General features: G+C 33.0%; 2 protein-coding genes across 2 annotated transcripts; one reads left to right on the forward strand and one right to left on the reverse strand.

Annotated features, from left to right (window-relative positions):
- Positions 1–3927: 3927 nt before the first annotated feature.
- Positions 3928–5436, forward strand: LOC148760666 (vesicle-associated membrane protein 711-like). Its single transcript, XM_088809988.1, has 4 exons — positions 3928–4374; positions 4570–4760; positions 4872–5035; positions 5139–5436. The coding sequence occupies exons 1-4, from the start codon at positions 4173–4175 to the stop codon at positions 5230–5232; spliced, it is 651 nt and encodes a 216-aa protein (XP_088666114.1). The 5' UTR covers positions 3928–4172; the 3' UTR covers positions 5233–5436.
- A 2201-nt stretch (positions 5437–7637) lies between these two features.
- LOC18507160 (uncharacterized) lies at positions 7638–9893 on the reverse strand. Its single transcript, XM_007099539.3, has 2 exons — positions 9294–9893; positions 7638–8881 (listed from the first exon to the last, which is right to left on the reverse strand). The coding sequence occupies exons 1-2, from the start codon at positions 9885–9887 to the stop codon at positions 7976–7978; spliced, it is 1500 nt and encodes a 499-aa protein (XP_007099601.3). The 5' UTR covers positions 9888–9893; the 3' UTR covers positions 7638–7975.
- Positions 9894–13730: the final 3837 nt, after the last annotated feature.

Below are 13730 nucleotides of genomic sequence, written 5' to 3' on the forward strand. Positions count from 1 at the left end.
ACTGTATTCAAAGTTAATGCCTTCTGTCTCTGTGCGAATCCAGCCACAAGTAACTGATACAAGTTGATGTCTAGGTTTCATTGTTCTGAAGCAGAGAATGTGATGAGCTTTTAACTTCAATCTTGTTGCGTAAACGAAACTTAGCATCTCGAGAAAGAGATGAAACTAATTACTAAAAGGAACAAAATCTATGAGAAACACCCCAATATCCATGCAGCACCTAGTTTCCAATATTCCACTGTAACCCTGGAAAATCTTCAAAATGCAATATGACATGCAGGCTTATTACCTGGATTTTGTCGTGTGCAATGTCTGTACTGTACGTTATTAGAATTTGTTGGAAGTAAAAATCCAACGGCTGAGATTTGCACTGCGAAATGAACGGCCCTGAATGCAAACTTTTTTCTTCTTGGATTTATCTGGGTTATTATCAGGTGGCTCTGGTTTGTGATGAGGATCTGCATATATTATATTTGCAGAGCTCGATACAGTATTCTTTCATTTATCATTTTTTGGTACATTTTCGTGTCTTTTGTTTATTTGAGATATATAGAGTCATAAGAACAAAAACTTGAAATTATTTTGTCATAGAATCAGCAAATGCACATGGATGGCACGTGGATGTGTAAGAATTATAAGCTCAATTTTTTTTATTTAAAAGAGAGATCTGATATACAAGAGCCATTGTTCTTTTTTATGCAATTTTTTTTATAAATTCAATCCTTAATTTTTTTAATTTTTATGATTTTAAATTATATAATAAAAAATTATTTTTATATATTCCGTAAATCTTAGCTTTCATTTTAACATTCAAAATCTAAAATTTTAAGTTAAGAGTTCGTTTGAAACGCAAATATTCCTTGAATGATAAGTTGGCTTAAAATGATAAGCATTAAAATGTTGTGATAGTTTATTGACCTTTGATTTTAAGGTTGAACACGTGGCGAAATCTAAGACTGCAGTAGCCTTTCCAGAATCCACTAATACCACAAGCTTTGTTACGTTAAGATTTTGGATAATCCTAGGCATATTAATATCCAAACACTTAGCAAATTTTAACTAAAAATATTATTAATTTACTACAACCACATTTTCTATTACATCAATAAAACATTCTAAAAAAATGCCTTTGGGGCCAAGATATCAGTTTTAGGAGCTGAGCTTCCCGGCCCAAAATTTAATGAAAACTGGAAAAAGTTAATAATCGAGGGCCCAATAGTTGAAGGATGGGCCAACGTGTCTAATGTGGTAAATGCCACTGAACATTTTAATTTCTTCTTCTTTAATTTTATAAAGCGATTTATCGTTTTTTATGAAAAATTAGAATTTTTTTTAAAAAGATTTTCTTCTTATTCTTTTTATTTTAAATAATGTGTGAAATTAAATTTAATTATTCGATTTTGAAAAAAAATGTATTATTTTCTCCCTTTCCAATTGTACATACAAATTTTTTATTTTTATCTTTCAACTCATTTCAACTAAGTTAAACCTCAATCCTAGTTAGATAGTAGGTGTATTAGTTACATCAATACGGTTTCTTTAATTTTACTTTCTCAGAGGGACTTAACATAAGCTAAATCATATTTCAAGAGATTTAAGTAAGTTCATTTTGGATCTACCCTCAATCATCTTAGATCCCCTTGGGTTGAATTACTCTTGCGTCTTAGAGCTGGTTGGATATATAATGCAAATTAGTATACATATCCACTGAAATTTTATTTATTTATTTATTTATTTATTTTAAAACAAGTTCAACAATTGTTCTTTAATGCAAGTATATCCTAACTCCTTGATAGAAAATTTTATACCTTAACATTTTTTATATCAAAATTAAGTGGCAATGCAATAAGGATGCCGAAATCTTCTCCGTACGAAACGTAGGTTGTAGCAAATCTAAAATTGTCCAAGTGTCTAGCTTTAATGGTGGTCTACATAGACTTCACCTAAAATAACACAAACAGTGGTAAGGAATTTGGTTTTACTGTTAACCTAGTGCTAGATAGAGGAGGACTAATTAGGTTTCTCATCTCTCAGTAAAAGTCGAAAACCACAAGAGGAGGATGAAAAAGAGAAACCACCCATTCCTACGGATACACCACCAAAATTGTTCCCTAGGATTTCACATTAAGAGTTGCCAATAACCAAGGATTAGAGATCGCTTACAGAGACAGAGCTAATCAATTTTTATCAGAGGTTAAAAGCAAAAGAAAAATAAAGATTAAAAATTTAAAAAAAAACCATTAAAAGAAAATATATATAATATATATAAGATTTTAAAAATTTTGAGAAGCTATCCACAAGGTTCTACCCTGACTACTTGGCTGCTATAATCTCATCTCTCAATTCTCAATAGGATATCTCCCTTAGGGTGATGTATCATTTTTTTATTTTTTTAATAATTAGGGAGGGAAAATTTAAACTTTACTTTTTAAACAAAAAAATAATGCACCAACTAATAAGCCAAATGTTCGGGTGCAGGTGATGTATCATTTATTTATCATCCATTTATCATCATGTAACTTATATTATACCCAACGTATATCCCATTGCACATAATTAGGTAAGATTACTTAAAGGAATTTCAAAATATAACAATTCTCACATAAGATAACCAGATGATATCAAGTTTAAGAATTATTTACATGATTAACATATGAAAATGTTTTCATAAACACTTAAATGATATACTAAATGAAATTCTTATGGTAAGTCATTTTTAATTAACTTATTTTTGTAACAAACATTCATATAATAGTTTTAAATATCATAATATTTCAATTTATGAAATTGATTGTTTATTTCATAAGTAAAAAACATAACATATGTTAGTCTTGATTTATATCAATGGTCGGACTTGATAAAATATCAACTAGAAAATGTTTAAGATGATTTGATGTAGCGGAGATTTTATAACTATATCACATTATAATTTTTATGCAAAATATATATACTCTAATGACGTTATATTGTAAATAATAAACATACGAAAATATGTAAATTCATAAATAAAAAGAAAAAACCTTTCGTTATTACAATATACTAAATCAAGATCAATGTATTTTACAATGTTAGTTTACAAAATACATTGATTGGCATGCATGACAAACATGGATTCTATCAAAAGCATGAAAACTTGGGTCCTCCTATTTATTTATGGATTTTGTGTTAATAAATGTTTTAAAAGCATATTTTAAGATTAATTAAAATATGATTTATAATCATATTTTTATATTTAATTTAAATGTGGTATGTAATTGTTAATTTCTTGAGTTTCAATGCAAGGAAGAAAATAATATTTAATATAATAATCTTAAAAAGTATTTTTGAATACTCGTTCTTAAAATTATTTATTATCATATCCAATTTCTTGATGATGTCAAATTAACAAGCCAAAAGGGAAAAAGTTAGAAAACGGAGGTTATGAAACCCAGCTGTCATGCATACAAAAGATAGCCACTGTGGCTCCTGTTGCCTGTTTCTTTGATTGTTTTTGCTGTTGCTGCTTGGGCCCACTTATCTATTATTGGACGGTGAGATTTTCTTCCTCATAATTCACCTTCTTGATTTTTTTTCCTCTGTCCATCTGATTCTGCATCATTGCATGACAGTAATATTATCTTACCAAAATAAAAATCAATTAAAAAGAAATAAAAAAAGTTATCCAATAATTTTTGGTTCATAAAAGTAACTGTTTTTAAAAGAAAACGGAGTGATTACTTGGAGTCCATTAATGATTAGAAGCAGTGTTACAGTTGGTGTTGTACCAACGCCAGACTGTTCCCTTTTCTTTTCTTCATTGACCTTTACTCCCTCGCATTCACGTCTGACGTCCCCGCCACCAAACTCATTTGATTGGTCCACGTGTCTTTTTCCCGCCAAACTCGGACGAAAACTATTAACAAATTCAAAATTCAGCGTCCTCCTTTCTCCACTCTGTCTTCGAAATCCGACCTCCACCTGGACTGCTTCTCTTCCACTTTCACCTCCTCCTTGGTTCCTTTTTTGTTATGTTTTTCCCTTAAATTTCCCCAATCTCTGCCAAAATAAGCCAGCCTCCCAGCTCCAATCCCAGATCCCCCATCTTCAATTGTGATAAAAGGAAAAAGAACGATCGGCGTTCGGCGTAAACAGGGGAAACAGACTGTCGCAGAGAAATTGGGATATTTTATGGGATGGTGGCGAGGGGGCAGGTGGTGTTGGCGGAGTTTAGTGCGACGCAGACGAATGCGAGCACGATCGTGAGGCAGATATTGGAGAAGATGAAAGAAGGAAAGAACGATAGCAATTCTTCGTTTTCGCATGATCGGTATATTTTTCATGTCAAGAGAACCGATTGCCTCACCGTTCTTTGCATGGCCGATGATGCCTCCGGAAGTAAGTACTTTCTAAATATACATAGAAATTTCACTGCTTAATCTCTTATTGGCATTCAAATTACGATTCATCTTCAATTCCTAATAGGTTTAGAGGAGATTATCTATAATGTTAGTAAATATTGTCTCAACTAAATGTATGATAAATTTTAAAAGGTGAATGTAACAAATTAATCTCGTTGATGATTTTATGTAGGGAGAATCCCTTTTGCTTTCCTTGAAGATATCCATAAAAAATTTGTTAAGACCTATGGTCGTGCCATTCATTCAGCCTCAGCTTATGCAATGAATGATGAATTCTCGAGGGTCCTGAGTCAGCAGATGGACCATTTCTCAAATGATCCGAATGCCGACAGATTAAACCGTTTGAAAGGGGAAATGAGCCAGGTACAATTTCCAATTGTAAATTGTGTTCATTCATGATTGTTTCTTTCAAATTTTGTTGATCCTTGAAGTTTCAGTGTCAAGATTCCTTAATCTTCATAATTATACATATAGGTACGGAGCGTAATGATTGACAACATTGAGAAAGTTTTGGAGAGAGGCGACCGCTTGGCGTTGCTCGTTGAAAAGACGAGTGCAATGCAGGGGAATACACTTCGTTTCAAAAGGCAAGCTCGTCGTTACAAAAATGCTTTGTGGTGGAGAGATTGTAAATTCACGTAAGTAAGCCGAATACATTCCAGTCTTAACAGTACGTATAGGGGCGGATTAATTCCGTTTCGGTTCCACTAAATTCAAGTAGGAATTGCTGTTGTCTTGCAGAGCGACATTGATACTACTGCTTCTGTTGGTCATCCTTTATGTTCTGCTCACCTTTTTTTGTCATGGACTCTTTTTGTCGTCGTGCTTGAAGTAACACGGCAGCGGCTTCCATGGTTTGTCACATTTTATGGTATATCGGTAATGCTGTTCATGGAAAATCTGGCCATAACATTTTCACATGTTTAGCAGAGCTGTCAGCCATGTTTCTGTAAATGCCTGTAATGATTTTGGTTGTACAAGTTTAGAAATGTTGGCATAAGATAATACATACTCAAGCCCTACTGCCAAATTTTGCCAATTTTGAAGTCTAAACATTGGGTTGACGAAACCATCATGCATACTCCGAGCTTCAACCAACATAGAAAGAGGGGGAAAGAGTGTGATTTACGCTTACCAGGTCTCTATAACGAGTGTGATTAGTATCTTTTAAGGTTTGAATGTCACCGCTAGGCAAAAGCACAGCATCCTCCCCAGATCACTAAAATCTTGAGTTAACCTCCTTTAAGAATTGACTATTCTAAACATTTCTGCTAAACCATTGCCAATCTTGAGCTGAACTCCTTTTTCACCCCTTGCTAGCACACTCCCTCGAAGCATGATGGGAGCATAACAGGATCAAAAACTAGGGTTAATTGGCAACAGATGGAATCAGAAATGAAGTTTGTGTTCACAATAGTTTCCCCGATCGCCATGCTGCAAGCATTGCCTGTCCGTTGTCACTATGAGTTAATTTTCAATTGGGCGGATGCTTGAATGAGAAAGTTTCATAAAATTTTTAATTATTTTTTCTTTAGCAAGATAATCTGCCCCTCTTGGATCCAAATAATACCGGACTGTAATTGCTTGATAATCGCAATCACTCTCTTGGGTTCCTATTTAAAACACCCTTTTTGTCCTTCTGATTAAACAAGTTTTATGCAAATTAAAAAACAAAAAAGTTTTGATATGGAAAGGATATATGATTTGTTTCTTTCTGTCCAAGCTATTAATCAATAAGTTGCCAAAGAAAATGCATTATTGACAAAAGAAAAATGAGTGCTTTTCATAAATGGGCCTGAGGTATAAGGCGTTTTTAAGAATAGTTTTTCTTATAATTTTATCTATTTTTAGCCATAAGAAAAAAAAATTGGATAAAATTGTCTTTAATGAAACGGACTCATTCGCTAGGCTCCGTGCCTCAACCCGAAACCTATTAACAGGTCAAGTATGTTTAAGTTTGTGCCTCAAACTGATTCATATTTTTTAAACTTTCCTCACAAGACTATTCATCTTTGGAATATTCCTTATCAGAAAGAAAAATGTTTAAGCATTTTGAGCATTTTGGAGTAGTTTTTGATACACAAAAAAAATCTGTGAGCATTTTGAGTATTTTTAAACATTTTAGAGTGATTTTTGATATATGAAGAAAAACTTTCGAATATTTTGAGCATTCATATTTGTTAATTATGTTGTTAAATGGAATATTGTGTATTGTTTGAAGTTGTTGATCTTGTTAAATGGAATTTAGTAGTTTTGGTGATTTTTGAAAATTATGTGACTAGTTTTTAAGCATTGCGTGACTGACTTTGGATATTACGTGACTGATTTTTAATAAGGCATTGCGTGACTAATTTCTGATAAGACATTGCATGACTAGTTAATAGGCATTGTGACTAGTTTTTTATAAGATATTGCGTGATTAGTTTTTTGTAAGGTATTACGTGACTAGTTTCTAATAAGGCATTGCGTGACTAACTTTGGGTATTGCGTGACTAACTTTGGGCATTGCGTGACTAGTTTTTGATAAGGCATTGTGTGACTAGTTTCTGATAAGGCATTGCATGACTAGTTGATAGACATTGCATGACTTGTTAGTTAGGCATTGCGTGACTAGTTTGTAAGGCATTGTGTGACTTAGGCATTGCTTAAAAATCAGTCATGCAATGTATAAAAACTAGTCACGTAATGCCTAAAACCAATCACGTAATGACTAAAAACTAGTCACACGGTGATTAAGTCACATAATACCTAAAAATCAATAAACTCAATTTTAGAGTTCTATGAATAAACCAACAAACTTAGGAAACTAAAACACATATTTTTTTTTGCTAAGCCATGAAATTGTGCATTTCATGAAATATAGGTTATAAAACTCCATAACCCTCCAAAACAAGAGAAAATATATCCCTATCGGGAGGTCTTGCTCACTCCCCTTATACAAAAACAAAATATACCCTATTTATAAAATATTTCATGAGCAATTTTAACTCAAAATCTCATAAAAAAAAATCAAAATTCCTAGCAAACATGCTTAACAATCATCGCAATCCCAGACACAACAAAACCGTGAACCACCATAAAACCCATCAAACATGCTTTAGCTGTTCTTTCTCCCTGAGCAAAATCGTTGCCTGCAAAGAGCAAAATTGCTGTTCATCGCCCTTAAGAACCCCAAGATCCACCATCCAAAAAAATAAAATAAAATAAGAAAGAGTTTGATATCATATCTGCGAATTGGATGGCAAAATAGACATTTTTGAGTAGAGAGAGAAATCGAGATTTAATTTTAAATTTTTATCTGGATGGCGTGAGAAAGAAAGCTGAAACCATTTTAATTTGTCTGAAATTGTTTAAAGGGTATTATTGTCAAGTCATACCAAAAACTGACTAAAAACAATTAAAATTATAGAGACGATTATTTTTGAAGTCACCTTTCTATGAAGACCATTTCTCATAATTTCCTCAAGAAAAATTATTTTGTCACCCTTCATATGAAAGCATAAAAGGACTTAAGAATTTTCCTTAGTACGTAGAATTGCAATATTCTAAAACACAAGATTGGCACACATTAAGCTCCGTTACAGTGTGGAGATGAGGTTTATCAGTTTGACTACTAATTGTAGAAGATACTTTATCAATGTGATTATTAGTCGAATTGTTTGTGCAAGAAGAAGCGCCAGCATCATGAGAATCCAAACGCTCACTGCATGTCGAAATTTGATTAGTGCAGAGCCCGGGTGATCGGCCAGATTGGGTGTGACAGCTAAGACAGACATCGTATATGTGACTGCCATTGCAGTGATGGCAACCCACATAACGTTCATTAAAATCCACATGAAGAACCTATGCCTCAATGTTAATCCACTTATGAGCAACAGGATGATGCTAAGAGATGCCATGAAACCAGTTGTGTTAGCAATGAGGAATAAGGTATATCTTCCTGGATAAGTATCCGCCATTATGGAAAACCCTGCCGTGTGATCTGATTTGTTTGATGCCATTGATGAAGAATCACTTGGGGAAGTGGCCATTGATGAAGAATCACTTGGGGATTTGGCCATTGATGAAGAATCACTTGGGGAAGTGTCTTGCCAAACGCCACTAGGAGGATTGACGCCCACTTGGAAAGCCAAGGTAGCTAACAGGGAAGCCACCAGCATTAAGGTACCGCGTTTTCTTTCCAGCCAATCAGCATTGCTGTTAATCTTAAACCTCTTGCGAACTTTACTTTTCTTAGGTTTCGATGCATTTGTTTGATTAGATATAGATGATGAGGATAAGATCTTGATCCTTACGGCTTTAAGTTGACGATCTGACAAAGGCTTATCTTTTACATGCACAGCTCCAATTCGTCGAAGGGATTCAATAATCTCCTTCTCTTTCAGATTTCTTTCATTTTGAGATAAAAGATCAAGTGGAGTGAAGCCATCTGCATTCTCACAGTTCACTTCTATTGTAGTGCTAGAAATCAAGTAGTGTATGGTCTGCGCATATACATATTTGATCCTTCAATTCAGTATATAAATATGAGGAAGAAATTGTTATGTGTGTGCATCAATTCCACAAGATATAGCTTTGGAAATTTAAGGAAGAAAACAGGCCCAAAGCCAATGACCAGAGAGACGCCTCTTACCAAACTCAGCTAGCACAAACAGAAAAAAAAGATCCACCTGGATTTGAGTTAACTGGGTGTTCCATGGGTTGGGTTTAGGGTTTAGGTCATTAACTTGTTTCCTTATTATGGAGTTTGAATTAAGATTTAAGATTAGGTCGTTAACTACGTAAATCAAGATAGCGAATGATATAAATTTTACAAACTCTAGTCTAGCTAGAATCAATAGATTGCTTTGTTTGAAAGGGGGAATGAACTACAAAGGGAGTTGTTATAGAACGTACCTCTGTTTGCTTGTCAGCTATTGCTAGATGCAAGATGGTGTTGCCATCATAATTCTTACAATTCACAAACTCATGATCGGCAATTTCCATCAATAACTTCATTGCTTCCAACTGATTGTACCTCACGCACGCATGTAAAATGGTCTCCCCTTCGTCCATCAGCGACCGAGCTGCCCAGGGTCTGGCACGAATCAACTCTCTCAACACATTGATATGACCCTTGATGGCTGCAATATGCAGAGGGTTCCTCCCATCAAAGTCACAAACATGGCACATATCAGGGTTGACATGAAGTAATCTTTTTGCAATATCCAGGTACCCTTTTGCTGCTGCTAAGTGAAGCGGTGATGACTTTCGGGAATCAACTTCTTTGGAAAGCTCAGGCTTACGACAAAGAATTTCGTCAACGAATTCTAGGTGTCCAAGCATGGAAGCTACGTGCAAAGGTGTTTCAGGGTAACGACCAGTGATAAATCGGTCAAGAAGCAGTGCATCCTCTTGAAGCAAACTAAGCAAGGAAATCACACTGCCTTCTACAGCGGCTTCGTAGAGCTTCCTCTCCATTTTCTTTGCATCAGTATTCTCTTTCTCCATTTTCGGAAATCACAGTGCAAAGATAGATGGCTTATTATTATATTAGATATAATTTGTAAATGGAACTTTCTAGGAAACAACTATCTTCCGTGTTGACCTCAAGGAATGAAAGGAACATATCTCTTGTCTCTCCTATTAAAAAAATTAAAAAAAATAAATTAAGGCTGAGAAAATATAATGGTCAGGGGTCATGGAAATGAATTTATTTAAATTATTTATTTATTTAACAAAATTATTAATTAAATAGAATTTTAACATACATAATGCAATATATTTAAACAAATCTTACGTGTATGTTGAGTTGAGTAAGTGGTTAGTGTGTCATAATAAAAAATCTCATTGATCAAAATTTTTAAAAAAATGATCGAAGTGACCGAATTTGAAAATAAAATCAAAATAACATATGGGTGATGCACCGAACTTTTTCATTAAATGTTTTGCAAGTTTGACTAATATAATTAATCAAATGAAAACAAAGACCTCTCTCCGACTGGTTCTTACATTGACTTTGTAATTTTGTCGCGTTGAACACGCAAGGTGAAAAAGAAATGACCCAGTCTACCCTGACCTAGCTAAACGTGGTTTGAATGTCCAGGAAGACATTTATCTTGGCTAGGGGAATGTCCTTATCTACTTTTGTTCACTATCTAAATCATAAGTAAAAGGATGCCCCATGACTTCTTCATTTACCCGCGTGTCAACTCAGATAATGTTCACCTTTTCGGTCTCTAAACTCATTAGTAAGTTTAAGTTTAGAAAAATAGCAGTCAACTCATGCTTCCCCATCAATCTGTAAGCCTATTAGTAAGTCCAACTTTTCAAAAGAATCAGTCAACACATGTTTTCTCATCAGTCAAATTCATATCTCTTTTCTCCATAGTCAGAAGAGCTATGTTTTGTAGGAAGGGAGCTTTGAACGTGTTAAACTTGAAGGAAGGGGTTTGAAATCTCTACCATGGGTTCTAAAACAAAACCCGAATTGTCCACATTAGTAAGTTATGTGACCGTCTTGGTATTTTTTTGTTCATTCCTATCCCCTATTTTTTGACTCATCGACTTAGATCTAGTTGATCGTTTTTATCTTTTCAACTTCCCTCATTGTCGGCTCCCCCTCGGGTCTACGCTATACTTCAGATTTACTCTTGGATCAGCTTGGGGAATAACAGGAGATAATGAATTTTTAATATTTTGTTTTAAATTTCGATCAAAGAGTTTTGGTTTTTGAGATTTAGTGTTGTGTTTGCTTTTTGGGATTTCATTTTGGCCTTTGGATTTTCTATGCCTTGTCGACGTGTGTGGTCTAAAATGCTTGCCGTGTTGCATTCCTGCCATATCTCTATTTTGTTTTTTATTCTATCTCGATTTTTATTATTCACTTCAGTGATTAATAATTTTATCATTTTTCATTTTCGCTTTTGTCATTACTCTGTAGAAATTATTGATTATTAACTGCTTATTTTGATTTTCTTTGTGTTTTTTGCACCTTCCTGCTTTTATTTTTTTCAATTGAGTTTTTATTAATTCTTAGATTTAAACAAGTTTTGAGTTTTTAGTTATTTTTAAGACCTGTGCTTTAATTTTAAACTGTTCTTCATGTTTTCTTTTGTCATTGTGTGTTTTTCCTTTTATTTATTTTAGTTTGAGTTTTATATTTAAAATTCCTGTTACGATCTGATTATTCAATTTATTTTATTTTTTATTTTATATGTATGTAATCATAATCGATGTTAAACAACATAAGAATCATCTTATGAGTTTTGATTCAATTCTCATATTGACTTAAAATTAATGTTCTTTTTTTCTCTTTTGGGTTTGGGCTTGCAGTGTGTTTGTCAATATCAAATTTTTTGCTGCTACAAGCTGTTCCTAAAAAGTGTAATGTTTTCTGATTACATCAATTTTTAGTTACAGTATTTTATTTTTTGCTTTGTCATTTCAATTTATTAATCTGTTTTCTTCCTTAAGTCTTCGCATTATTGTCTTTCCAAGCTACTATAAATTTCATGCCATATTTTGCTTTTATCTAACACAAGCTATGAGTATTTTTCTTAAAAGATTTGTTGAATTGTTAAGAGAGAGTATGAATCAAAGATGATAACTCAGCATAAATAAGATGATATTTCTTCTTTTACTAATGTGACAATTTAAGGGGAATGATTAATCTGCATTTAAATTTGGTTTTTTTCCTTGAAAAAAATAATTGAGATTATTGAGAAAATCATCTTAAATTTATATAAAAAAAATTAGAATTTGAAGCCTAAAACCAATTCAAACTTTGATTTATCTTGAACTATTATCAATGAATCCATGTAGCCAAATTATGGTCACTTAGTGTTTACCTTTGGGTCTGACCGCATAGGTTCTTTCAAATTCAAGTATTCTTCTAACAGTTCTACCGCCAGAAGAAATTTGTTGCAGTAGAGTTCAAGTGCTAACTGTTAAAACTATAAACAAGTAAGAAAAACAAGCTCACAAATTAATATATTTAAATACTAAGTTGCTATATATACCAATCTACCATTGATTGAAGAGCCAACTGATACAAGTGTCAAAGGAACAACAACATCATTTATGTAAACTTGGTAGTCAACTCTCATCATAGACATTACCAAATTATCGTCAGATAGAGAAAAGTAATTAAACTGAGTAGGACCAACAGGAACTATAAAGCACATATTAACTTACTAGAAAGTAGCATTGACGAAAACCTGCCTATTCCACTACAACATTATTGATTGTATTTTATGTGAATGTCATTATAACTTATTTTTAGTTTACAATTTCTCCATAAGTGGCAAATTTTTTTCCTTTAACAATTTTCTAATTTTAAAATTTAAAAGAATTTTTTTTACCATTTTTCTACATTGCTAATTAATTCTTCTTTCAGGTTAAAAATGTTGGATGAATATCTACACAATTTACGACCATTCCAACAAGGTATATCTGTAAAAGTAAGGATCGTTCGTATCTGAGAATCGATTGATCCTTCTCGACCTCACACTTTGCTCAGTGTCGATTTCTTAGCTACTGATGCCCAAGTATACAAACTTTTCTTATACTTTTTGAATAAACCAATATATATTAAATAAGTTGATATTAAATTCATTGTCCATTATTGGCTTATCATTGATTTTCTCTATGATTACACAAATTATGACCAGAGAGGTGCAATGCATTTCACGATCAGGAGTTCTGATGCACCATAGTTTCGACCTCTACTTAAAGAAGGGTTTCTTTATTCAATCAAGAAATTACAAATTAATGACGAAAGACTTCTTTCAATCTTATTCCATCGAATATTATGGGCATCTATACCAAGAACACTGTCAATCCAAACAATTCAAGATGACCTAGATGCATACCCTGCAAGTTTTTTTTCTTTTGCATCTATTGACCAACTTAATTCACGAATTCGTAATGATACAATTTTGACAGATCAAATTGTTTTCAACAAGTTTTACTTTAATTTTTTTTTTGAATTAGATTTTCAATGATCATGTTTAATTTTCTTCTTTTGCTTATTGTTTCTTGACAAATTTTATCGAGGCTTTCAAATCAATACCACCATTGAGAAAATCCGTTTACAAAATAGGACAAGTGATGTGAAGAAATGCGACCTTTATATAGAAGATTTGAGGTATGAAAAAACTAACGATTCTTTATATTTTTACTTATAGATTATTTGATAAATTGTTCTTTTAAATTGCAACGGGAATACGTTAAAAGTTGTTTTTTATGGTGATAAAGCTGAAGCCATTGACGAAAATGAGTTACTTGACAATTTCATTAGCCCGATTGTAATTGTTGCTGCAACAATTGTCAAAAAATACATGAGTTAGTTTT

Source organism: Theobroma cacao, chromosome 9 (genome assembly GCF_053813885.1).
Source record: "Theobroma cacao isolate CCN51 chromosome 9, ASM5381388v1, whole genome shotgun sequence".
NCBI lineage: Eukaryota > Viridiplantae > Streptophyta > Magnoliopsida > Malvales > Malvaceae > Theobroma > Theobroma cacao.